Source organism: Lucilia cuprina, chromosome 2 (assembly GCF_022045245.1).
Source record: "Lucilia cuprina isolate Lc7/37 chromosome 2, ASM2204524v1, whole genome shotgun sequence".
Lineage (NCBI taxonomy): Eukaryota > Metazoa > Arthropoda > Insecta > Diptera > Calliphoridae > Lucilia > Lucilia cuprina.
Window position 1 is genome coordinate 8,274,487 of NC_060950.1, and position 25,997 is coordinate 8,300,483.

At 29.3% G+C, this 25,997-nt stretch overlaps 1 protein-coding gene across 4 annotated transcripts in view; it reads left to right on the plus strand.

Annotated features, from left to right (window-relative positions):
• The window catches only part of LOC111679875 (uncharacterized protein DDB_G0271670-like), a 210,988-nt gene extending 188,394 nt beyond the window's left edge, over window positions 1–22,594 (plus strand). For 2 of the 4 annotated variants that reach the window (XM_046951883.1, XM_046951886.1), the window contains one exon: window positions 20,476–22,594. In XM_046951883.1, coding sequence (XP_046807839.1) covers window positions 20,930–21,961 — 1,032 coding nt within the window. In that variant the 5' untranslated portion in view covers window positions 20,476–20,929 and the 3' untranslated portion in view covers window positions 21,962–22,594. Of the gene's footprint in view, window positions 1–6,501; window positions 7,422–7,494; window positions 7,869–18,971; window positions 19,115–20,475 lie in introns of those variants that run through there. The other 2 variants (XM_046951879.1, XM_046951887.1) reach the window with 2 other exon arrangements.
• Window positions 22,595–25,997: the final 3,403 nt, after the last annotated feature.

Sequence of the window (25,997 nt, forward strand, 5' to 3'; positions counted from 1 at the left end):
AGATAGATAGATAGATAGATAGATAGATAGATAGATAGATAGATAGATAGATAGATAGATAGATAGATAGATAGATAGATAGATAGATAGATGGATGGATGGATAGTTAGTTAGCTAGTTAGTTCGTTAGTTAGGTAGGTAGGTAGTTAGTTAGGTAGTTATTTAGTTAGTTAGGTAGTTTGTTAGGTAGTTAGTAAGTTAGTTATTTAGTTAGTTATTTAGTTCGTTAGTTATTTAGTTAGTTAGTTAAAAAAATCTTTTCGATTTCCGAAGAATTGCTGCATGGACATCTTGCAGGTCTAAAGAAACTATTATTTATTTTTGATCATGAAATATTTTTCAAAACTTAATAATACTTTCCAAACAATTATTTTTACAAGAAAAAAATTCAAAAATTTTAAGGCAAAAAAGTATTTTTTGTATCGGTCAACAACACATACAAACCCCCATTTGCACATATACACACTCCATACACATCTCTTTCAAATTAATCCAATTTGATTGATTGCCACTGTTCTTCTTGTTGTTGCTGCTGCCGCAGTTGTTGTTTATCCAGTGTCAACACTCCATCTTATCACTGGTGATGGTGTTGGTGTGGTAGTGATTGGCCCTAAAGAAACCAGAATCATACAACCATGGAACCTATGTATATAGACAGCCACACGCACTTCTACAATAAACAATTTGAGTTTTGTTTTGTTTTGTTGCTGCTTTCATACAAATACACAAAAACAAATTGTCATTTATTTTTCAGTTTTACCACATTCTTTGGCGTTTATCCGTGTCGAAATAAATATTGAACCAAGTGTGGAACCTCAAACTAATGAAAACAACAATTGAATGAACAAAAAAAGTGTTTGTTCGGTTTGTGTTGTTTTTTATTTCTTGGTTTTTGGGGGTGCTGAAATGATATTAATGTAATTTTAACAAATTTTCCAATTTTTCAATAAAATTCGTTTGGTGTTTTCTTGTGTTTTTTTGTTTCAAAAATATAAAATGTTAAATTTAAAGTGATTAATTTAATTTGATCAGAGAAGAAAGTTTGTAATAGAATTGTATGTATTTTGAAACAATTGAAAGTTTTCTCATAAAGTCAAAATGTCAGAATCATTAAGTGTGATGTAATGTGTTTTTCTTTATAAAAAAAAAGAAAGTGATCAATCTATGCTGGGTTGGAGTTACAAATTTTAATTTACTATTTTTCTTGGAAATGTACTGTATTTTCGATAATTATTTACTCCCACAACTTTTAAAAATGTATATTTCTTCAGTTTTTTTTTATTTAACGGTTATCTTCAGTTTTGGAATTATTTTTGTTTTAAAATTAAACATAAAAACAAAAATACATAATGGAATAGTATTTGCAAAATTATTTTGACAAACTAACTTCGTCTTGCAGAAACTCAAAGGATTCTTTTCAGATTGTGCAAAAAGTTCAATCATAATGCATAATTGCTTGAAATCGACCTAGGTCCATTAAACTACTATTTCTTTCAAACTATGTACAACTCTATATCTTTCCTTCTCTCTCTCTGATAAAAGCTTTTATTCATTTCATGCCCCGAAAGATGTAGAGCACTTTCGACGTTGACTTCATATGTTTTCAGAGTGTTAGGAACAGGTTGGTGCTCTTCAGATTAAATACATCGAGTTGCCTTCTCTTTAAAGAAGATAGATTCCCGAGTGTTCTGGAACTTATATGATACGAAGTTTATCTCGATTAAAACTCCAGTCTTAAACTCCAGTATGGTCTTCGGTTTGACCTTATCACCAGATATCACCCTAATTGCCTTGTAGTTGGCAGTAAATCTGGCGACTCCCGTTGTTGCCACATTCATTATAATTCGCTTTACATATTCCGTTATCTGAAAGTCATAGGATCGGCTTCGTCCGATGCATGTGTGTAGCCTTTCAAACAGTCCAATATATGTATATTCAATGTGTTTTCCACTGCTGAGCCTTTTTGATCCTATTCTCTATCCAGTATCTTCATATTAACGTCTAATCAAAAATTTAACCTAACTCGGGATATAGACAGACATTCAAGACGGTTTGGGCTCCCTTTCAATGAGCACTGTCGCAGTTGCAAAGTTAGGAGAAACGGTCGTATATCTCCTGCTCTAGCCGCTAAGAAAAATTGTTTTTTTTGACAGTTACTTCATATCCAATCTTGGTTAGATGAATGTCGAATGCCCTATCTCACGGTGGTACATTTTCAACCACTGGGTGAGTAAAAAGTAAACAACTCACCACTGCCCGTTTATGTATCTTACACACAGGTTGAAATTTTTGTACATTGATTGAGCCGGTCCATGTACAAGCACTTTCCTCGAGAACTTGAGCTATCTAATCCCTGACTATTGCTGTCCCGTTGCTTAACTTCCGAGATGTAAAACATCACTTCCGTTTACAACCACGCAGATGGGATGTTAATCTCTGTTGATTTGGCAACAGCACCTAGAAACGTAACCGGTAGACCGAATTACGAATCCATCAAATAAGCCGAGACTTTGTTCTTACACACAGGGATACACTGTGGTATATCTGATATGAACAGAGTATACTCTGAACATATCTGGAAAAGGAAGGAAAATTCAATGGTATCATTTATATATGATACCATTCATCCATCATCAGACAACCCAGCACACATATCATTTTTATTCATTTACATTCATAAGAGAAAGTCATACAACAGATTTATTATAAGTAAGTGGATCCCGAAGGTACCTCAACCAACCAGACAGGACTTAGATCTGCGGGCCAGGTAGTACCAGATTATGTTATACTCTGGTTCAACCTCTGCTCAATCTATGCAAGGACTAAGTCAGGAACTAGACTGTAATACCAATTTATAATCCCGGTCGACTAGAGTTGTTGGTTACATTTCTGTTCCTCGGGATTGTAATAACACCAAGGTATAGGTATCACCAAGGTAATATGCCCCCGGGCGGAAATCTTGGTGAGATATCTACATCTTAAATTAATGACATATTAAGGCTAGATCTAATAGCTGTGGTCCTGTTAAAACTATAACCAACCAAACAACTTACGTCATCGTTCAGCAGTAACTTCTTGACCAGGTTACAGGGTTTAATATACTTACGAATTTTTGCTGTTCCTTTAGTCTTAAGAGCGGGTTCTCCCTAGATCCCTTAATAGTATTACGACATCACGGTTTCTAGAACTTTATTAATCAAGATATCAAAGAGTAAAGGGTACAAAATGGATGTTAAGGTGGACCATTATCTTAACATTATTTTAATAAAAAAAATTTCGCAGATTTATTATATTTGGTTGTAAGGATTTCGTAATTTAAACAAAACTTCAATCATCTGAGTAATTAAAATATTTTTGACATTATCAACAGATTCCTAAAAGATAATGTAAACAAACTTTTCTACTTTCTCTACCCTCCTCTCACCTTCTAAATGCTCTCTATTAAACACACAAATACACCCCTAAGTACTACATTTGATAACAGTACTAAAACGTAGTAACTTTACTCCCCACAAAATACTACTACGAAAATAGTACTATTTATAAAATATCAATTTTCTAAAAATAACTCTAGGCCGACGGCACGACTTTTTTACACTTGACTTTTAAATAAATTTAATACTAATTTAACTCATATCCCATTTAAATTAGACAACAAATAGCAACAAAAAATAAGTAAAAAAATACATACAAATAAAAAAATTATTAGTAAAACATACTAAACTAATTTAATGTTGTTTATTTTTTATCAACAAATACAAATACCAACAAGTACGCTAATAAGAGGAAAGGAAAGTAGAAACTAAAAATAATTTAAATAAATTCTGAAATGCAGAGAAATATAACACAATTCTTGAATAAGAACAATAGCAAATACAAAAGCAAAAACAACAAACAAACAACATTAAGAGTTAAAAGTATTAAAATTTGTAAAGAAATAAAAATAAAACGCATTTTTACGCGGGTCTCTTAAAGAAAATTAAACAGCAACTACCTACAACAACAACAAAAACATAAAGTAAAACAACTATTATAAACAACAAAAAAAACAATTGTAAAGTACCGTTCTTCATACATACATATATACGCATGCACATACATGCATACTCTTGTTTCTCTTTTTTCATATAAGTTGGAGTATGAGAGTACTTTATACTTTATCGTACTATTTTTCTTTTTGTTTTTTTTTTTTGTATCGCGTTTAGAAAAGAAAAATAACATAAAAATAAGAAGAAGCATAAGAAAAATAAATGAAAATAACACAAACATTTTATTTATTTATATTTTTTTCTCCTTTTCTTCCCAACTTAAAATAACAAATCGGAAAAATTCTATAAGTGCACGTGTGTGTGTGAGAGAGTGTGTACTTTTGAGTTGTTGTTGTTATTTTCTTATTTTATTTTTGTTATATTCTTCGTATATATTTTATGTTGTTATTCTCCCGTACAAAAGATATAAAAGTAGAGTTGAAAAAATAAACAACCATGCAAACAGTGTTGTCAATTTTTTAAAGTTTATCAAATTATTTTGGAGTTTTTGCTTGAATTACACTCAAATCGTGCTACGAAAAGATGTGTATGGTGTGTATTTTAAATTCCGCCTTGAACAAAGAAAAATTGTTCTATACGGAAGATGTCAAACAAGAAGTCGCGGTTTTTAACCTTAGCTTTAAAGCCTTGTTTGTTTTTAGTGAAATATTTAGTTAAATATTTAGTTAATGTCAAAAAAGTACGTGACACAAAGAAAATCAATCAGGAAACCAGATTTTGGAAATTTCTATATTATCTGCTTTAAACAAAGCAAAACAACTGTCAGGGAAACCTAATTCTGAATTTTCCGATATTTGTTGATTAACTTCGATTAACTGGATTTTGATACTTGCTAATTAACATCGCAAGCGAGAAGTTTTTTAGGAAATTATAACAGTATTTTCAATTACAGTTTGCCACTTAGCCATTGGAATTTATTAAAAGGAACTAAAGACAATGACCCGGTTTCGGATATTTTGTATAGCCATTGGTTCAAATCACATTTAAACCTTAATGTAATCCAAGTATCTTGGAAGTGATTTTATTCCAGAAATAACATTCCTGACTAACACTGATTGGAAGATTCTTAGGAACTACGTTCAGGAAACAGATTTACTAAACACTGAAAAATAATTCATTTCGTTCCTTTTTTTATGATAAGGAGAGCACAACATGCACGATTGTGGCCTAGGTGTATTTCTTCGGATTTGATGTAGTATACATCCTGCTATCAACCTAACCTAAGCCGACTTAATTAGTGATATGTTGGAGATATAAAGTGGGCAAGTAAGAATGTTATTCCATTGCTCAGTTCAAATGTTTCCACTTGACAGACACTTAATGTAAGTGTACCTATTTGCAATTTTAATGCCAGTTTACACATGTCACAACTTACACATTGATTTATTAGGAAGAAATTTGTCATGTCAAAAACCTATCGAAACACAACGTGCTTAAAACATTTTAGCTTTCGAATCGAGCTGCAGGGTTCTACACTTTAGAGTTATGTGAACTTCTGTAACCTGATGGAGTTCAAATGAATCCAATTTCTTTATGACGAAACCAAATGGCCGTACATAGAGTGTCATAAAATTAACCCGCTTAGCGTTTATAAGCCATTAAGTATAAAGCCATTAATTTGAAATATCATACACCCAATGAACTTTCCAAATGTCTTTGAAATTGTATGCATCAATCTTCCAACTAAATAGTCACACAGTATGCATTTAATGGTACGTTCTTTGGACGAAACTGTTTCCACTGATAGCAGTAGCGAACATGACAGACTATCCAAATGGTTTTGTACTCGTCTCTTTAACTTATTTGGTTCTCATAAAATAACATAGTTAGATGTACAAGGACGCACTCGGTACAAGGTCTTTTCATTATCTGCACTATCGAATATAATCAGATTTGTGTAACCGCATACTAATCCAGCAATAACTTTGAAAAGTTATGAGTTAAAAAGCTAAAAAATACGCTTTTCTTTATTATATCATTACATATAACTATTTCGATTAGTACTTACAAATAGGAAGTCAAAAAGTTATTTTGTTAAGCTGCTTAACCAAGTTCTATACTAACCTTGATGACCCTTGAAAACCTAGCCCCTATAAAACCCCCCATTAAAATTCGTCTTATATGTCCACAATTTTATTCAACTTAAATGCTTTATTATGAAAACTAAATCACACTCGCCCGACTATAATTTCTTAGACCAAAACATTTTTAACATCATTCTAAAACTACTCCGGTTTGATTTAAGTACAGACTACTCAATTCCTTTCTAGTGAATAGAAAGGACCTTCTTTTTTATCAATGATGATGTATACTGCGTTCAAACATTTTAGTGCTTTTTCTACATATTTCTAAGCTGACAACACTTAGCCAAAGAGAAGAGTAAATGAGCAAAAAGAGCATAAGAAAAACAAAAACCGAAAAAATATTGTAATGGACCCTGCTGTTGGTGGATTTTAGTGTTTAGTTTGTTTCTTGCCTCTTGCACACACTCTTCTCGTGTTTTGTGTTCGATGTCTGTGCTGCAAAGCAACTTGAAAATAATAAAAAAATATTTTCGAAATTGATTGCCGGTTACTTGAAAAAAAAAAACAAAATAAATTTTTATATATAAATAAATAAAATACGTTTTGAAAAGCAACAACAACAGCAAAAGCCACTAAAAAGGAATAAAATATCTTTGGAAAATGTAAATATAAATGTATGTGAGTGTGTGTGTTTGTAAATAAATAAAAGTGTTGCTAAAGTATTGGCTGGCTTTGATAAAAAGGATATTTATTTAAAATAAGAAAAAAAGGAAGAATAAAGAAACGCAGTTGTTGTTAGTTTTTCTTGGTTTCTAAAGAAATAAATAGAAATTGTTTTTGTAAACAAATAAATTGAATGAATTCAAATAAAACCGAAAAATAAATGTTTAAAACACAAATCAATGTTAAATAGCGCCATGTGTGTAAAACTAAACGCGGATTGTACATCGTCGTCGGTGGCTTAAACAAAATTTATATGAATATATTGTCCGTCCCAAAAAATTTCCTATGCAGTTGTTATTGTTACTATAAGTTTATTCTAAATAAAATTTTGTGTGTTTTTTTTTTGAATTTTCCAAAAATAGTGTTTTTGTTGTAATGTACATCCACGTACCTAGAAGTACAAATAACACCAAATGCTGATGATAGTGATGGTGGTGGTAGTGGTGGTAACGACAAAAAAAAGAAACAACAACAACAAAAATATATTGAAATTGACAGTTCTCTCATAAGTCAGTGTCATAGATACAATTGTATCTTGAAGTTTAATGTGAAATAAAACAGAAAATTCATGTTGAAGAGTTTTTTTTTTGTATTAAAAGCATTTATTCAAAAAATAAATGAAAAAGTAAGAAATTAAAACAAATATAATAAAAAATGGCAAAAGTTTTTTTTAATTAAATAATAATTATAATTTACAGCATAATAAAAAATATAATTTAATATAATCATTTATGTAAATCCAAATAAATAAATAAATAAAAAGTGTGCCAAAGTTATTAAATAATAATAAAAGAAAAGAAAAATAAAAATAATTAAATTAAATTAATCTCAAAAAAATACACAAAAATTTCATGAATTTCATGAATTTTTCATGGCTTCTATTCTAAAGCAAGTGCTTTAAAGTGTCAGTGTGTATGTGTATCTGTGTTTAAATAACTAAATCTTTCTAATGTGTTTATAACAACAACAAAAATACTACAACAAAATAAAAATAACATAAAAAAAATCTTTAAATTCTGTGATATGGGATTACAAATTAACCGGATTTATTAAACATCGCTGTTAAAAACCGGTATGTTCTGTGACCGTCTGTCTTTCTTTCTTTCTTCTCTTCTTTTTTTTATTCGTTTGTTTTAGTTTATTTTATATAATTTTTTTTTCTGTTTTCAATTTTATTTTTTTAATGATTCAGTTAAAACATTTTTTTTTGAACTGCTTCTGCTTTTCGACACAAAATAAGAAATATTTTATTTTAAGAAAGAATTTGGTATTAAAAAAAAGTTTATTTATGAGTAAAATATATAAATGAAACTAAATTTTATGTCTGTATCAACATCTTAAATTCAAAATAATTTTGTGACAATTTTTACAAGTTTGTCCTAATTTTATAAGAGTAATTGTTGTTGAAAGTAACTACTGAGTCAGAAAAAACAAATTATTAGTTCAAAAACGAGAAATTCTTACAAAAAATATTGAATAATCTGTGATCAAGTTAATCGTCCCAAATTGGTAATATATTGCAGAAATTTTGAATCATGTATTAAGATCCGAATCAATGTATTTAAACCCTACACCACTTTAGTGGGGAGGTTATATTAGATTTGTGCTGATGTTTGTAATGCACAATAATATTGGTCCTATACCCACCTTAAAGTATACCACTCGGCTCAGAATAATTTTCTGATTCGATCTAGCTATGTCCGTCCGTCCATGTAAGCCTTGTAATCCAAACTGCAGGTAGCAATATTGAGGGTAATTCAATGAAATTTGTTACATAATCTTCCATTGTCCCAGGGACGAAGCCTATTGCAAATGGTTAAGATCGGTCCATTATTTGACCTGGCCCCCATACAACTGAACCCCCCAATAGAGCTTGTAAACCTTGTAATCAAACTACAAGTCGCAATTTTGAAGATAATTCAATTAAATTTGGCACATGATCGTTTATGGTACCGTAGACGAAGCCTGTTGAAAATGGTATACATCGGTCCATTATTTCGCCTAACTCCCATACAACTGTACCCAAATAGGGCTTTTAAGTTCATAATTATGTTTAATATATTCATATCTCGACAAAAAGCTGCAAAAACCAAGTTCTATACAAGACTTGATGACCCTCACATATTCCATAATAATAGGTCTTCATATGACCCTAGCCCCTATGAAAAGACTCCATCAAAATTTCACTTAAATATCCACAATTTTATTCAACAATCAACGCCTTAAGTATGAATATCTGAAGCAAGGCACAATTCAACTTAAATGCTTTATTATGGCAACTAAATTACATTATATTTTTATCAAAGGTGTAGGGTATTATATGGTCAGCCTCGCCCGACTATAATTTGTTATTTGTTTTGAATGAGAATGAAAATTTATACACTTATATGTTCATACAAATTGAGTAATTTGTACTAAAATTAATCGAGAGCGGTTTTAGAAATACGGTTTTCCTCTAAGTACAAACTACTTGATCGATCAAGTATGGGTCTATAAAGAATGAAAACCTTTATTTAAGCATTTTGAAATCATGAATAAGTCCCAAAATGGGTTAAATTGGATTTCGGAATTTAGAATCATGTACTAAGATTCTAATCAGTGTATTTTTGAATTAAGTATGAAATGAGATTGAAAACTTATACCCAAAATGATCGTTCAAATTGAGTAATTTGTACTCAAATCGATCGGGTGCGTTTTTGAAAATACGGTTTCCCTTAAAGTACAAAATACTTTATTGATCAAGAATGGATCTATTAAGAACGAAAACCTTTATTTAAGTATTTTGATTTGAGATAAAGAGTAAGAGTTGATTTAAGAATGCAAAATCATGATTAGAAATTCCGAATCATGTGTTAAGATCCGAATCAAGGTATTTTTGAATTAAGTAAGAAATGACATTGAAAACTTCTACACAAAATGTTCTTTCATCAATCGGGAGCGGTTCAATCGAATACGGTTTTCCTTTAAGTACCAAGTATTATATCGACCAATTATGAATTTATAAAGAACGAAAACCTTTATTTTGTTTTGAGATAAAGAATAAAGTTGAATTATGAATGTAAAATATTGAATAAATCCTAAAATGATCTATATTCGTAATTAATTTAAGAAATTGAGAATTTTGAATTTAGATCCGAATGAAGTAAGAAATGTTAATAATATTAAGTAAGAGAGAGAGATTGAAAACTTACACACAAAATGTCCGTCCAACTAATTTTTTACCCGATAAATCGTAAAAAAATTTTGTATTTTCTACTCAAGTTAATAGGGAGTGTTTTTAGAAATACGGATTTCTTTAAAGTACAAACTTGATCGATCAAGTATAAATTCCTAATTTAAACAATTTTGATTTGAGATAAAGATTAAAATGGATCTAAGAATTGAAAATTTTAAATAAATCCCAATATGGGTTAGATTCGTTATTGATTTTAAAAATTGATTTCAAAAGTGAGACCCGAATGAATGTATTTTTGAATTAAATAAGAATTGTGATTGAATTGAGTAGGACATAAGATTGAACTACTTAGTTAGAAAATGTATTTAAATAATATTAAATAATATTAAAAGTGATAAAGAAAGTGCTCCAGAGTTTCAATGTCCTCTATACATCATCTGCATTCGTCAGAATTAACAACTCCAATTTTGTATAGCTGTCCTCGTAAGCTTGTAGGTTCACTCAGAATACGTACTTTTATACATACTTCATACTTGCTCAATTTCTCGTCTTGCTCTCATCAGGATAACAACTCCTTAGGATCTACGTGGTTCTACCCACCGTTTTATTATCCCAAGAGGCCTTATTCTTTCACCCACATTTTTAAGCTTTTATTGTGTAGAATGGTTTTGCCTTTATCAGGTTAACTTCCTTTCGTTGCTAAGTACTCCTATGTGGCCTCGTACCCATATGATGGAAACCTTACCTCTAGGAGAGTATTCTGTTAAAGCTTTCTTACAATCCAATACGGCCTTAGATTTAATTCTATAACCTGATATTTTCCTAATTACCTTCTGGCTGTCGGTAAATATATTAACCCTTTCACGCACAAAACTAAACCTCTGGATTCTTTATGGATATGACTTCACCACATACTTTATTTTGACGTATATTGATAATTTTTGATAAAAAAATGGAAAAAGTGTTTTTGAAGTATATCGCAGGATATTATTCTTTTTGCATGTAGTGATATCAAATCCTCAAAATTGGAAATCTCATTGGAAATCTCATTCGAAATAACCATTTACTGTAGCTGTGAGGTCAAAATTACGCTTAAAATTAAGAAAAACAAAAAAAATCTTGGAACACCGGTGTTCCGTATACGTGAAAGTGTTAAAGGCTGTGATCGCCATATTTATTATATTTTAAAATCTTAAAAAAATTGTTTCAGACCCCTTAGTACCTTTGCTCGTTTCAAGTATAAAGCTGTAGTTGCAAAACTGAAAATTCCCTTTTGTGATATGATATCAAAACGGTCCAGTTATATCCGTCCCTCAGTCTGTCTTTTGTCGTTCTGTATGAACGAGCCAGAGGTTTGAAATTATTTGTTGATAAAGTTTTGAATAACTACCTACCCTTTTGTGATCTGAAACACGTCCGTTCATCTGACTCTTGAAAACCCGATAAGCACTTAATATCTTATACACATACTTTTCAATGGGTGGACGGTTGGTATAGAAAGCAGAGAGCTCTCTAAACTCCATAATATTCAGGACAATTATGAACAATTATTCCAGAGGACTTTGTGCTCTTTTGATTGCTTTAGGCATAGGAAAGGGAACAAAATCCCAGGGAGTATATTATTCCTTGTCAAGTGCTCTTTAGTTTCTTTCTCTGTGTAAAAACGAAGTTAGATAATTTCGATCTGTTAGCAGTTGCATACTGCCTTTTGGCAATATTTCCCAAAACTGTGGTTGTTCGGAATATTCATTATTTAAGAAAAGAGACAAAACTAAGACGACTTTCGATTTGTTGTTGGGATTTAATGGCCGAAAAACGAACCCAAAGGTAAACAATTAAAACGCGGCTTTTTTAGAGAAAAAAGCTAAATTTTGACTGTAATATTCCAAAATTACAATAATTAAATTAATAACAATTATGAAAATATCAAAAGTTTTCTAAACATTTTGACAACAATAAAAACACAGAAACGGCAACTTATTAAAAATACCTTTTATCATTTAATAGCCATTTTGCTACTACTATTATCAAACTATAACAAAAAAAAACTACAATTATTATAAATAGATAGATATTTCTTAATTATTGTACCATCATAATTTTACTACTTGTGAATATCTTCCGTCTTTTTAGAAATAAAACCACAAAATTTGTTAAATATTTAATACAAAAGAAACTTAAAACTTGTTTATAAACAAAAAAAAAACACAAAAATTAACCATAATTACTACTTCTAACTTACGGCAACAAAATCAACGAACCAAAACCAATAAGAAGAAAAAAACATTAAAAAAAAATAAAATATAAAAAAATTATTGTATAAATGATAGATGTTTAGATAGTTGATATCTAGTAGATATATAAACTAGAAAAAGTGTTAAAACTATTGTAGCAACATCATAAATTATAAATGATGATGTATATTAACTAAATAACCAACCAAACACGTCTCAGTTGTGGCAGCAGAATTTGAATGATTTCTTTTTTTTTTTTTTTTGTAAAAAATAATAATAAATTTGATAATAAAGAGTTTAATAACATAATTGACTATTTCCACAACTAAATCACATAATTAGAAGGTATATTATATTGTTAAATTACCTGTTTAGAGATTTTTTGTGAAAGATGTTTTTTTCTTTTTTTTTCGGAAAGAGAAAATTTTGAAACACTTTTACTTTTCAAAAAATAATAATAAGACCTAAGATGAAGATAAATTCTCCAAAAAAACTTTCCAGAATCAAAAACATATTTTATAATAATTTCTGCCGTGTACAGCTCCAAATTTGTTTTTGAAACGAGGACAGACGGATATGGTTATGTTAGGTTAATAGGTGGACGTCACTATCGGGCCTGTTGTGCACTGCTTTCCATGAAAAATTACACTGAATGTAATATTTTTCAGTGTTTAGAAACTCAGAAACTACTGGACATAATTCCTAAGAATCTTTCAATCAGTGTTAGTTAAGAATGTTATTTTCAGAATAATGTCACTTCCAAGATACTTCTTTTTTCTTGGACCAGCACCCTACTGATGCAGTGCATTGTGCTGGAACTAGGACATTAGATTTAAACCTTGAAAGTGACGGAAATACGATCCATTGGCCACTGGTGTGTTCTTGATGACAGTCGTGTAATGCGTAAAACTATACGGGTATCGGAAACGAGTTCCTTAATTTCAGAGGAACACATCCCATTATAGTATCGATAAAACTGTGAAATACACCACATGTTTAAACAGTGCTCCAGTGATTCAATAGAATTGGATACCTTACTGTCACCGATAACTACTTTCGCCCTCTCTTGTACGCGGTCGAGTAGCTCCATAATAGATTTCGAAGCTCCGGCCTATTCATTGAAAGTTATATTTCATTTTCGGTCGGATATAAGTAGTGTGAATAGTAAGAAGATCAGATGGAGTGAAGTATATCTTACACCGATTCAAAAAACCTAGACACTTGAATGCTTCTTTCGACGGTTGGCAAAATGTGCTTAGTCCAACGGACATCGCACTGTATTTTCATGCCCAGAACATCAAAAGTTTCTGATTCATTAATAACAACAATATTGAGTCTTGTAGGTATTAAAATCGAATTGGATTTAACTTTGGCAATGACAGTGGCAAAGGATGTGCATGCTCTACATTCCTCTGAATCAACATATCCATTTTTGCATATATGTGCAAAAATGGATATGTTTATCTCAGTATACATACCATCATACTAACTTTAGACTTGCTCATTTTGAAAAGATTTCTCGTCTTGCTCTATATAAATATCACCCCATAGAACATTTGTGGTTCAACCCACCTATTCATTATTTTAAGACGGCTTATGGAATTCTCTAACTTTTAATCTTAATTCAGTTTCTGTTGCGTCGAATTGTTTTGTGTTTGTCAAGTTAACCGCCTAGAGCTTCCCTTTAAAGCTATCATATTCGCCCTTTCGTTGCCAACTATTCCTGTGTAGCCTGGTATCCATATGATGGTAAATTTACCTCTAGGAGAGTAGTTTGTTGTACTGATTTGGTTTTTTCTCAATAATGAAGATTATTATTATACTATATATGATGACCTAGAAGTAGTCTAATAATGTATTATTAATAAAAGACAGATATAAAAATGTCTTCCAACGAAAAGTTTCAGATTCAAGTAGCAGTGTCTAGAAAGTGTTCAACACATGACCTCATTACTCATTATATCGAACTGTTTAGATTAAAAGATGTTTAAAATTTTTCTCTAAAATAAATAATAATTTATTAAGTTTTAGAAAAAAATTTTAAAAAATTGTCTTGTTTTAAAAACCACATTTCGCAAGTCAACCAAACTGTGGTTAAAGTAACCTTATTTCTTAACTATACTTAGTTTATAAAAAATAGTTGTTTTTTTTTTTTCTTTATGAAAATTTGATTTAAAAACCTTTGATATACTATTTCAAATGAATACGAAGACCTTAAGTATTCAAGTTGTTATACATATATTCTTCTTAAACTGCACTGCGAGTTTTCAACAAGTAGTTAATTTAATTAATTAACTGATTAAATGATAATAACATAAAAGCTGAGAGTATTAAATAAATTAATGCAAAATGCTAATGTCTGTCTGTGTCTTGCTGTTTCAATACAGTTAAAGATAATGAATCATATTAAAGTTAATTAACATGCTTGAATAAAAAGGCTCGAATCAAACTTAAAAAAAATGAAAATGGTTATTTAAATACAAATGTAATTTTTGAAAATATAGCAATTTTAGCAGAAATAAATATATGTCAAAAGAAAAAATGTATATAATCAAAACATATGAGAATAATGAATAGAAAAAATCAATAAAAATGTTTCTTTAATATTTATATGTAGTGAAACAAATTTACAATAATAGACTTTTATGAGTTTTTTTTTCTGTTTGTAGTTTTCTTTGATGAATATCTGATAATAAGTGATATGTTTTTTATTTGTGAATTCTCGTTAAAAGCTTTTTTATACGAGATTTTACCTTGGTGACAAGGCTAACTTTTTCATCTAGATAGGTAGATAGGTAGATAGATAGATAGATAGATAGATAGATAGATAGATAGATAGATAGATAGATAGATAGATAGATAGATAGATAGATAGATAGATAGATAGATAGATAGATAGATAGATAGATAGATAGATAGATAGATAGATAGATAGATAGATAGATAGATAGATAGCAGTGAATATTTGGAGGTGGGACATACATTAGCCCGGATATAAAACATTTCATTGCAGTTTTTTCAATAGTGTTTAATTTAAAAAAAATTGTATGCCACCATTTTTTAAAACAATAAAAACAAGAAAATTTTGAAAACTAAAGGTATTTTGTAAAATTTTGAAACGTTGTTATCCATTTAGATATCAGAATGAGATCGATGAAATGAAACAAAATGTGATTAAAATGATAACAACACATGTACAAACTGTTAACCTATCTGTAGAGATATACATACTATGTATGTATGTAACAACTATAAGCAAAGGGTTTAAAACCATCAAAGTGCAACCTAAATGTATTAATGCCACCAAATAATATCAGTTTATTTGTCAAGCGTTTAATTAGTTACATCGAAATCTTAATTACTATTACTCTTCTACATACAACTGTATGTTTATTGTTAAGTACTCAATTAGTTCAGTGGAGTGCAATTAGCATTATTGAAATAGTTATGTGTATTATCAAAATACCACAAAAATTTTTAAATATTAAATTAAATATTTATAGATTAATATCTCTAAGATATATTAATACATAACCATTGATAAGTAAAGCAATAAAATTTTATCTCTTTCTTACGTTTTAATTTTACCTAAGTTGTCTTTTTAGAGAAAAAATATAAAATTATTTACTTTTCGCATGTAAATATTGAAAATGAAGAAAATTTTATAGAAAAAGAAAAACCACGTATGTTTACATTATTGTGTGCTTGTATTTTAACATGTGTGTTCGTTTGGTATGATGGTGTATTTGTGTATGTATTTGTGTGTGTGTATTGGGTAATTTTATGGCAACCACAACAATAAGAATATATTAAACCTAAAAAACCAACAACAAAAACTTATAATAAAGGAAAAACTAAATAGTAAAAGGAAAAACTTATGGTATCTTAACACAACATAATTATCAAATACAAAAATAAAACAACAACAACTGAAAAGTAAATAAAAACGTATAAAAAAATCAACCGAAAATGTATGGAAAATAAACAAAATTCAACAATTTATTGTAAATAAACACACAACAACTACATTAATAACAAAAAAAAAAGATCAACAATATCAACAGTAATGATAATGATGATATTGAAAAATAAACGTAAACAATTCACTACATACTAGTACATATACAAAGAGTATTAACGACGACAATGTCTCCTACTGATCATCGTCGTCGTCGTCTTCATCATCATCATCAACAACAACAACTACAGCAATAAGACAACAAATCAACTCAACTAAAAAATTTTACATTTGAAACATAAACGGTGATGGTAGTGTGGAGACTTTTTATAATACATTTTGGTACCAAGATACTAAAGAAAGACCCTTTTATACAGAAAACTTTTAAAACAGGAAACTCTAACGAAGACACTTTTTCGATAGAAAAATTTTCCCCAATTAAGATACTCTTCTATAGGAAAGATTTAGGTAAAAAGGATAGCCACTAAAACAAGTTTTAAGTGGCTTAGATGGGCCCGTCTGATTTCGGTTCCTTTGTGATACCTTATTGATCATAGGAGTCTTTTCATACAAAACTACTGACTACTTCCAGAGTTACTTTTATTTTTTTCTGGATATATCCTCCATGGAAGAGAGAACATCAAATCCGAGTTTGAGAGTTCCCACCTCCTCATTGTAACAAATTCTGCAAGAGTCATTGTACTGGAGACCTATTTATGACGAAAATATCTTCCATACAAGAGACAACATCAAATCCGAAATAAAGAAATCTGTTCCTATAAAATGTCGGACAGTAATAGAGGAGATGATATTCTCCTAATTCTCATGGTGGCAAATGCTGAAGCAAGGTTACTGTTTTGTTAAGAACCTTCTTTCAGCAAATATACTTTTCTAAATGTTCAAGCAAGGTTACTGTTTTGTTAAGAACCTTCTTTCAGCAAATATACTTTTCTAAAGAAAATCTTCTTCTAACAAAGACACTTTTCTATGAAAAATTCTTTAAGCGTTGACATTTTTTTCTCTAGAAAAACTTATTCTAAGGATTTCATTTTCTTATAAAGAAAACACTTTTTCTAAAGAAATACTATTTTCAACGTAGACAATTTTTCTGTGAATAAACTTATCCGAATGAAGACAATTTTTCTATTAGAAAACTGTTCCGAACAAAGGCACTTTCTATTCAAAAATATCACTCAATAAAAACTTTTACTATAGAAAAGCAAACATTTTTTCAATAGAAACATTTTTTTGAACCAAAATATTTCTGCTATTAAAAAGAGTTTTTCCAACGAAAATACTTTTTTCTAAAGAAAAATTTATATAAAAAACTTCTTATAAAGAATTTTTCTATTAGAAAGACACTTTCTTTTCAAAAATATCAATAAAATTTTTACCATAAAAGCTTCCTGCAGTAAATACATCTTTTCTATAGAAAAATTTCCTCGAACAAAGTTTAGAAACTTTTTCCCACGAAAATACTTTTTTCTAAAGAAAAATTTCTTCTAAAGAAACACTTTCTCTTTAGAAATCTTCTTACAAAGAAGACATTTTTTTCTACGGAAAAACATTTTTCAACATAGACAATTTCTCCATAGAAAAACTTATTCGTCCGAAGACAAGAAAAAAATTGTTTTTCTATAGAAAACTTCTTCCGCTTTTTCTTTTCTTTTAAAAAACTTGTTTCTGCAAAGACTTCTACTATGAAAAATTTTAGCTATAGAGATATTTTTTGTAGAGAAAAACTTCTTTCGACGAAGCTTGAAAAACTTCTTTTAACAAAGTAACTTTTTCTTTAGGAGAAATCTTCCACCATAGACATGTTTTCTATAGAAAATTTGTAAAACAAAGGAAAAGGAGAAGAATTTTAGGAAAGACACTTTCTCTATAGAAAACTTCTTACAAAGATAAAAACTTTTCTACAGAAAAATATTTTCCAATTTCTCTATAGAATGTTTTTCTATAGAAAACTTTTTCAACAAAGACGCTTTTTCTTTGCTCTTAAAAAACTGCTTCCTGTAAAGTAATCTACTATAGAAAATCTTTATCCATAGAAACATTTTTTTTAGAGAAAAACAAAGTCTCATTTTCTTTAGGAAAAATCTTTCAACAAAGACACGTTTTCTATGGAAAATTGTATAACAATGAAATCACTTGTGTTTCTAGCAAAAACTCTTTTTCTATAGAAAAACTGTTTCAAACGAAAACCTTTTCATTGTCCTAAAAGAGATCATCTTTCTTAGTAAAAGTGACTTTTTCGTATAAAGAACTGTGTTCGAAATAAAACACATTTTCGTAATAAGTAAAGTTTCTGAAAGAAGAAAATAGAGACATATTTACCCTTTTCTAGTTGGACGCAAAATAGTACTTATTATAGTACATTTTCCTTAATCCCCGATCTGATATACCACTCACTAACCATCACCAGTAATAATAAAAATAATATTTAAAGTTAAAGAAGATAGCGGCGGCAATATACAAATGTTTACCACCAACAGGTCATCACTACTGCATACAATAAACATACTACGTTTATTTTATTTTTATTATGTTGTTGTTGTAGTTTTTTCTTAAATCAACAATGAATGGTGATAGTAACAACAGCAACAAAAATTTTAAAATTTCTTATACGACTCCTAGACCCATAAACCCAAACACACACACACACACGAACAACAAACAAACAAAACAAACCGTCACTGATAAATAGACAACTGTGAGCACACGGTGTAAATAAAGATAGAAAAACCAAGCAGAAAAAAAACAGATTCAAAGAGACAGGAGTTGTGTATTAAAAATATGTAAAATTTGCGTTCATTTCCTTAATAAACTCAAACGTGTAAGCATCGTATATGATTTTACAACACGAACCACAAAAAAACACTAAATTAAATAAATCGTAAGCAAAAAAAAAAAGTCGTAAAAATTTTTCATGGAAAATTGTGAGAAAACACGTATGTATTGATTTAAATTCTCCCAAAAAATAAAAAAAACAAAAGAAACTGTTAACCCTAGCGATAACCTTTGGGGTCATAGGGGAGTTACGTTAAATAAAGTGTGTTTTTTATTTTCATTAACAGCTATTAAAAGTGTGTGAGTGAGTGAGTGTAGTTACTCGCCAATTATATACGTTTAGAGAGAATGTTTGGGGATGTTTAGTGATTTGAGTGTATGTGTGCATGTGTAATGAAAAGTTTCAAGGTCATTATCAATGTATGATAATGATCTTTTGTTTTGTGGTTAAATAAAATATTAATAATAATAAAGAAATTAATAAAGTTAAACTAAAGTTTTTTTTTCAAAAGATTTTCTATACACAAAAATGTCTTTATATTTTCTATCGAAAAAGTGTCTTCATTCACACACATTTCTCTATAGAAAAGTTGTTTTTTAACACACGTTTCTATAGGAAAAGTATCTTCATTCGAGCAGATTTTCAATAGGAAAAGTAACATCAGCAAAGTGTCTTCTTTTAAACACATTTCTCTATAGAAACGTTTTTTATTTTAAACACATTTGTCTATAAAAAAGTGTCTTCTTTAGAAAACATTTTTCTATAGAAAAGTGTCGTCTTTGGAAAACCTTTTTCTATAAAAAAGTGTCTTTTTCGAAAGCATTTTTCTCTCTTTTGTAAACATTTTTCTATTGAAAATATGTTCTTTCAAACATATTTTTCTATAGTAAAAGTGTCTTCTCTAAAACATATTTTCCTATTTCTTCATTCGAACACATTTTTTATAGAAAAGTGTGTTCTTTTAAAAACATTTTCCATGGAAAAGTGTCTTCTCTTAAACACATTATTCTATAGAAAAACATTTCCTTTTAAACACATTTTTCTATAGAAAATTGTCTTCTCTCGAAAACATTTATTCCGTTGAAAAAAATGTCTCTTTTCGAACACAATTGTCTGTAAAAAAGTATCTCCTTTTAAACACATTTTTCTATAGAAAAGTGTCTTCTCTCGAAAACATTTATTCCATTGAAAAAAAAGTCTCCTTTCGAACACAATTTTCTATAAAAAAGTATACCCTTTAAACACATTTTTCTATAGAAAAAACACTTTCTCTCGAAAAACATTTCTCAATAGAATAAGAGTCTCCTTTGAACACATTTTTCTATAGAAAAAAGTGATAGAAATGGTATTTTTACTCGAGCACATTTTTTTATTTAAAAACCATTTTCATTCGAAAATGTTTAAATAATTTTTATTAATCAAAAACTGAAAGAAGATATAAGGGTTAAAACAACAACCTTTTAATAACAACCTTTAAACAACAACAACAACTAAAACATTTTCCTTTCTTTATAATTTTAGATTTTTGCATGTTGCTGTTGAATTTTTTACGCAATTAAACGATGTCATGTTATCAACATCTACATCATATTATAACAACAATAACAACAACAGCAAAACTAACACAACAAGCAGCAGCAACAACTACAACAACAATAAAATCGACAATAACACTAAACAACCCAGCAGTAGCAGCAGCAACAACTACAAGGGACATTATTATCAATTTGAACAACATCTACAGCAGCAGTTAAAACTTGAACAACATCTATTGTATTTATTGTTGTTGCTGTTATTGGTGCAATTGCAAAAAAGTCGCACAAAATATAAAGATATAACAGCAAAAAATTCAGCGTTCCTTTGAATTTTTTTTCTAAAGGCAGCTGGAGAAACAACAAGCAGCAACATCATCATCAGCAAAAGAAAGAAAAAAATCAAATCACATCACATTGTTAAAAAGTAAATCCAATGGAAAATGATGACGATGATGTTTTACGTAAACAACAGCTTTAAAAGCAACAACAACAGAAACTATAGTAATACTACAACAGCAGAAGTGACTGCCAGCAGCTGTAGGAGTTTAAATAGTTGCAATAGTTGTTGTATTGGCAGTAATGTTAACAATAAAATAACGTTGAAACAACAAAAAATTTATAATATTGAAAGGACTGATAATGTAAACATTAAAGACAGCAGCAAGAGTAAATCCAACAGTAGTAACAGCAACAACATTAGCGACAATTATGACAACAGAAAACGACAAAGCGTTACAAACTTAAAAGATAATGAAGATGAAAATCTACAAAATCAACATTTTTGTAGCAGCAGCGACACTAGTTATACAACAACAACAGAAACAGCTCAACAATGTTTAAAATTAACGACAACAACAGCAGTAACAAATATTAGAAATCGAGGGAATAACAGCAATACAACAACATCGTCAGCGTCATTAACACAACAACATCAACGACAAAGGAGGTGTTTAAACGATAACCACAACAACAGCAACTATAGCCACATTATTATTAGTAGTAAAAACAACAATAGCAGCAGTAGTAGCAGCACTAGTAGCAGTAGCAGTTGCAAACAAAATTGTTTTTGTTGTAGTTTTCATAATAGCAAAACAACAACAGCAACAGCGAACAATTTTTGTTGCACATCAACAGCATCAACATCATCATCAACAACCTCGACCCGTAAATGTAAAAATTTTAGCCTTAAAGCAACTACTGGCAACAGTAGCAGCCATCAACCCCATTCACGTCGTAGCATTAGTAGAAATTTCGGTGTTAGTGGTAGTGGTGGTGGCCGTGGTGGTATCATATTCAACGTCCATAACATCATTAGCCTTTTTGGCCTTCAGCTGTGTTGTCTCCTGCTGTTGCGGCTAACACATTTAGCCACTGGTCTTGCTGTTGGTGTAGACTCAACAAATGCAAATCTCACAGATTTGGGTAGTCCCGGTATGTATTTTATTTCCTTTATGCAAAAAACAAAACTGTAGCAATACATTAGCAACATTATTGATTTTTTATGTTTCGTTCAGTTTTATTTTTTCTTTTATAACGCTGGTATATTATTTTATTCTTTTGGAGGGAAATTAACCTAAATAAACTTTGGGTTGTTTTCTCTCGCTCTATCTCATAGTCCTTTGCCAGCAAGAAGTATTAACAATATAATCAACAACAAAAGTTTTCTGTTTTAATGCTACCAAAATTTCCTTCCCATAACTCTTTTTTAATTTACTTATTTTTTTGTTTTTCTATAAAAAAGAACAATTCAAAACAGAATTGTTCAGGATAAAAAGTGGTTGTGAAATTATAAAACAGTAACTTAAATGTATACATTATTTAAATGAACTTAAAATTAGAGTTAAACAAATATTTATAACTCAAAAATGATCCTAACTGTAGATTTCTTGCAAAACTCTATTTTCTGTAGAAAAATTGTATTCTTTTAAACACATTTTCCTCTCGAAATGATATCATCTTTCAAACACAGTTTTCTATACAAAAAGTATCTTCTTTCGACCACCTTTTCTATACCAAAGTAGCTTCTTTCGACCACATTTTTCTATAGACTATAGACTATATAATAGACTGTAGACTCGACTACAGATTAAACTATAGACTAGAGTATCGACTAGACTATAGAATATACTAGAATATACACTACACTATGAACTAGACTATAGACTAGATTATAGACTAGACTGTAGAGTAGACTATAGACTAGACTATGAACTAGACTATAGACTAGATTATAGACTAGACTATAGACTAGACTATAGACTAGACTATAGACTAGACTATAGACTAGACTATAGACTAGACTATAGACTAGACTATAGACTAGACTATAGACTAGACTATAGACTAGACTATAGACTAGACTATAGACTAGACTATAGACTAGACTATAGACTAGACTATAGACTAGACTATAGACTAGACTATAGACTAGACTGTAGACTAGACTATAGACTAGACTGTAGACTGGAGTATAGACTAGTTTGAGGACTAGACTACATACTAAACTGTAGGTAATAGACTAGAATGTAGACTATACAATGGATTAGAACTGTCGAGGATCCCCGGGGGGTATTGGAATAAAGAAATTTTAATAATTGTATTTATATTCAATTAGTCCTTCGAACCCTCAGAAAATATTGTCTTAAAAATGTAATTCTTTCGAAAGACTCTCTCTCTCTCTCTCTGTTCAATTTAATCTTTTAAAAAACGTTATTTTATCATTCTCTTCCCCCCAAATATGACGATGACAAAATAATAATAACAACATAAATTATGTATATACAACAAACGCTACAGTAATAACAACAAAATAATACAACTTATGACTATTTTTTGACATTTTCCCAATAATACTCAACGTTGTCGTAATCTCTCGTACTGCTATGCAAAAGGAAAATGTCACATAATAATAAAATCATTAACCCTAATTATTTTATCATTTTTTTGTATTTTCGTTGACAATTTTATTGAGATTAATATTTACAACACAAGTAGCTTTGGCTGCAGCAGCAGCAGTTTAACTAAAAATAACAAAAAAAATTACCATTTCAATTTTATGTAAATTTTTTATTATAAATGTTTATGCGACATTGTATGTTTGGTTGTTAGCAAAATTACACGTAATATTTGTAATTTTTGCTGACATTTTCATAAATTTTGACTGCGCTAATAATAATGCCAGTAGTCCGTAGTCAAGGTTGTTTTTGGGTAAATTTGTTGGTAAATGTTTTTGTTTTTAACTTAAGCCTTTTAGTATATTTCAGATAAATTTTCCAATAATTTTGAAAAAAAAACATCGTATTGTATTGAGCTTAAACTTTGCAATGGATTTGATACGACAATCGATGTCGTATCGTTGTATGGTTGTATGTCATAAATTTATTTAAAACAAGAGCAATTTAACAATCTGAAAAGTACTACAATACGACATCGATTGTGAATTGCTTAAATGTTTTTTATGGGGCAAATTAAAATAATTGTTTAAAACCTTGAGATTTAATTTCAATTGTATTTGTATTGTTTTATTAAAAGGTAATTTGAATACATTTGATTTAAAAATTATATTTGAAATAATGGTGGCATTATTGCTTCAAATAATCATCGCGTTAATCGTTAATCTTTAGTTTAAATTTATATATTTGGTTAAATTATCTTTAAAAATTTAATGTAATCCCCTTTTTGTTTAAGGTTGACGCGAAGAAAAAAAAACACAAATTATGATGAATTTTTTATATTATTTTCTTTTTGCTTGGCTGGTGTGTGGAGGGATTATTGACTAAACTTTATAATTTGTATCTTAAAGATGTCTTGTCTTGTCTGTCTGTCTGTCGGCCTGTTTTACTTTTTTTGTTTTCGTAACAAGTTGCCCTAAATCATTAATCATATTTTTTTTCCTTCATCTTAGTCTTTTTTGAAAGCTAAATTTAATATGAATTTCATGTGTGAAATTTAAAATGAGTTTTTATTTGAGGAATTAGTTTGAAACAATATTTTGTGGTTGAGGTAAACATTTATAATATTGTCATCATTTTTGTTAAATTAAAATATTTTTTTTCTCAACTTGATGCATAAAACATATGAATAGAAATGGTTTTATATTTACCTAGACCCACTGACCATATTTAATTTGACATTTTACACTTGTCAAAATTTGAATAATTATGAAAATATAGAAAAAAAACTTTTTTACCTTAAGGGTATTTTTTTTTTAATTTCTATATCGGGGAGTGTAACTAAAATGAAATTGATATATTTTGCAAAAGATTTCTTTACAGAGTTTTAAATTATTTTGTTTAGCTACCAAGCCCTAATGATGAAATAACTTTGACTAGAGTTCTAGAGTTGTAAGAAAATGTTGAATTTTTTGTTGTGTATTAAAACCTTAAGATCAAAGTCTTCATTTACAAATGGTCCTTCGAACCTTTAAAAACTTTCTATTTTTATGCTAATTTAGTATTGATCCTACGAGCCAAAAAAGGACTCCTATAACATTACAAAATAATCATCCAAAAACCTGTTAGACGAACATATTATAAAAGCTTTTATTGGATAATAAAAACTCTCGAGTTTTACTTAAAGTTGTCCTTTTAATTTCCACCAAGTATATAAGTATATAACGCTTTTACAAATTGTCCTTTGAGCCCCCAAAAATTGTATATTTTGTATGTTTAGTTAGTATTGCAGATGGAGCTACGAGCCTTAAATTTATTATAAAGCAGCATGATTATCAAAGGTCAAAAAGTGTTGTTTGCAGTTTTACATCTAATTCATATTGTAATTTCCGTTAAGCTCTCTAGAAGTGCCAGATACTTTCGAAAATTTAATTAACAATCTTGTGGATAAGCTAAGTATTAAGAGTTGCATTGATAGACTCTTTCACAACATTTACTCATTAATTTGTTGAGATTAATGTTTCCTCTTCGTTTCGAAAATGAATACTGTTCCATAAAACTTTTTTATTAAACAAGACGAGAAAATGGTCCTTCACGTCTTTAAGAACATGAAATAACATTACCCAGCAAAAATAAAACGAAGTGCTTTCAAAAGAATAACAAGAATAACCACTTCTAAAGTAGTACTAAGTAATTTTTTTTACCTTCCTAGAAGTGAAAGTATAATACTTTGGGAAAAAAAACTTTACAATAATTTTTTGGCGCAGAACTATTTGTAAAATTAATATTGTTCAAATTTTGCATATACATTTACACAATTACAACTTTGCAGCATTTATTTTAGTATTTCTATTGTTTAAATTATAAATCAAATCTATTTTCACTTCTTCCTAACTCTACTGCAACCCCACAACAGCAATAACGATATCGATTCTAGGAAATCTACATTTTCGATAATTGTAATTGAAAATGAAAATTTGTGGTTTCATATTTATGGAAATCCATCTATACTATACATATATACAAATTTGATTAAACACTGAAAATTTGCTAAATAAATAAATTACAAACATTTGAAGTTTAACATTTCAATTACCAGGAAAAAGTGTAATAAATA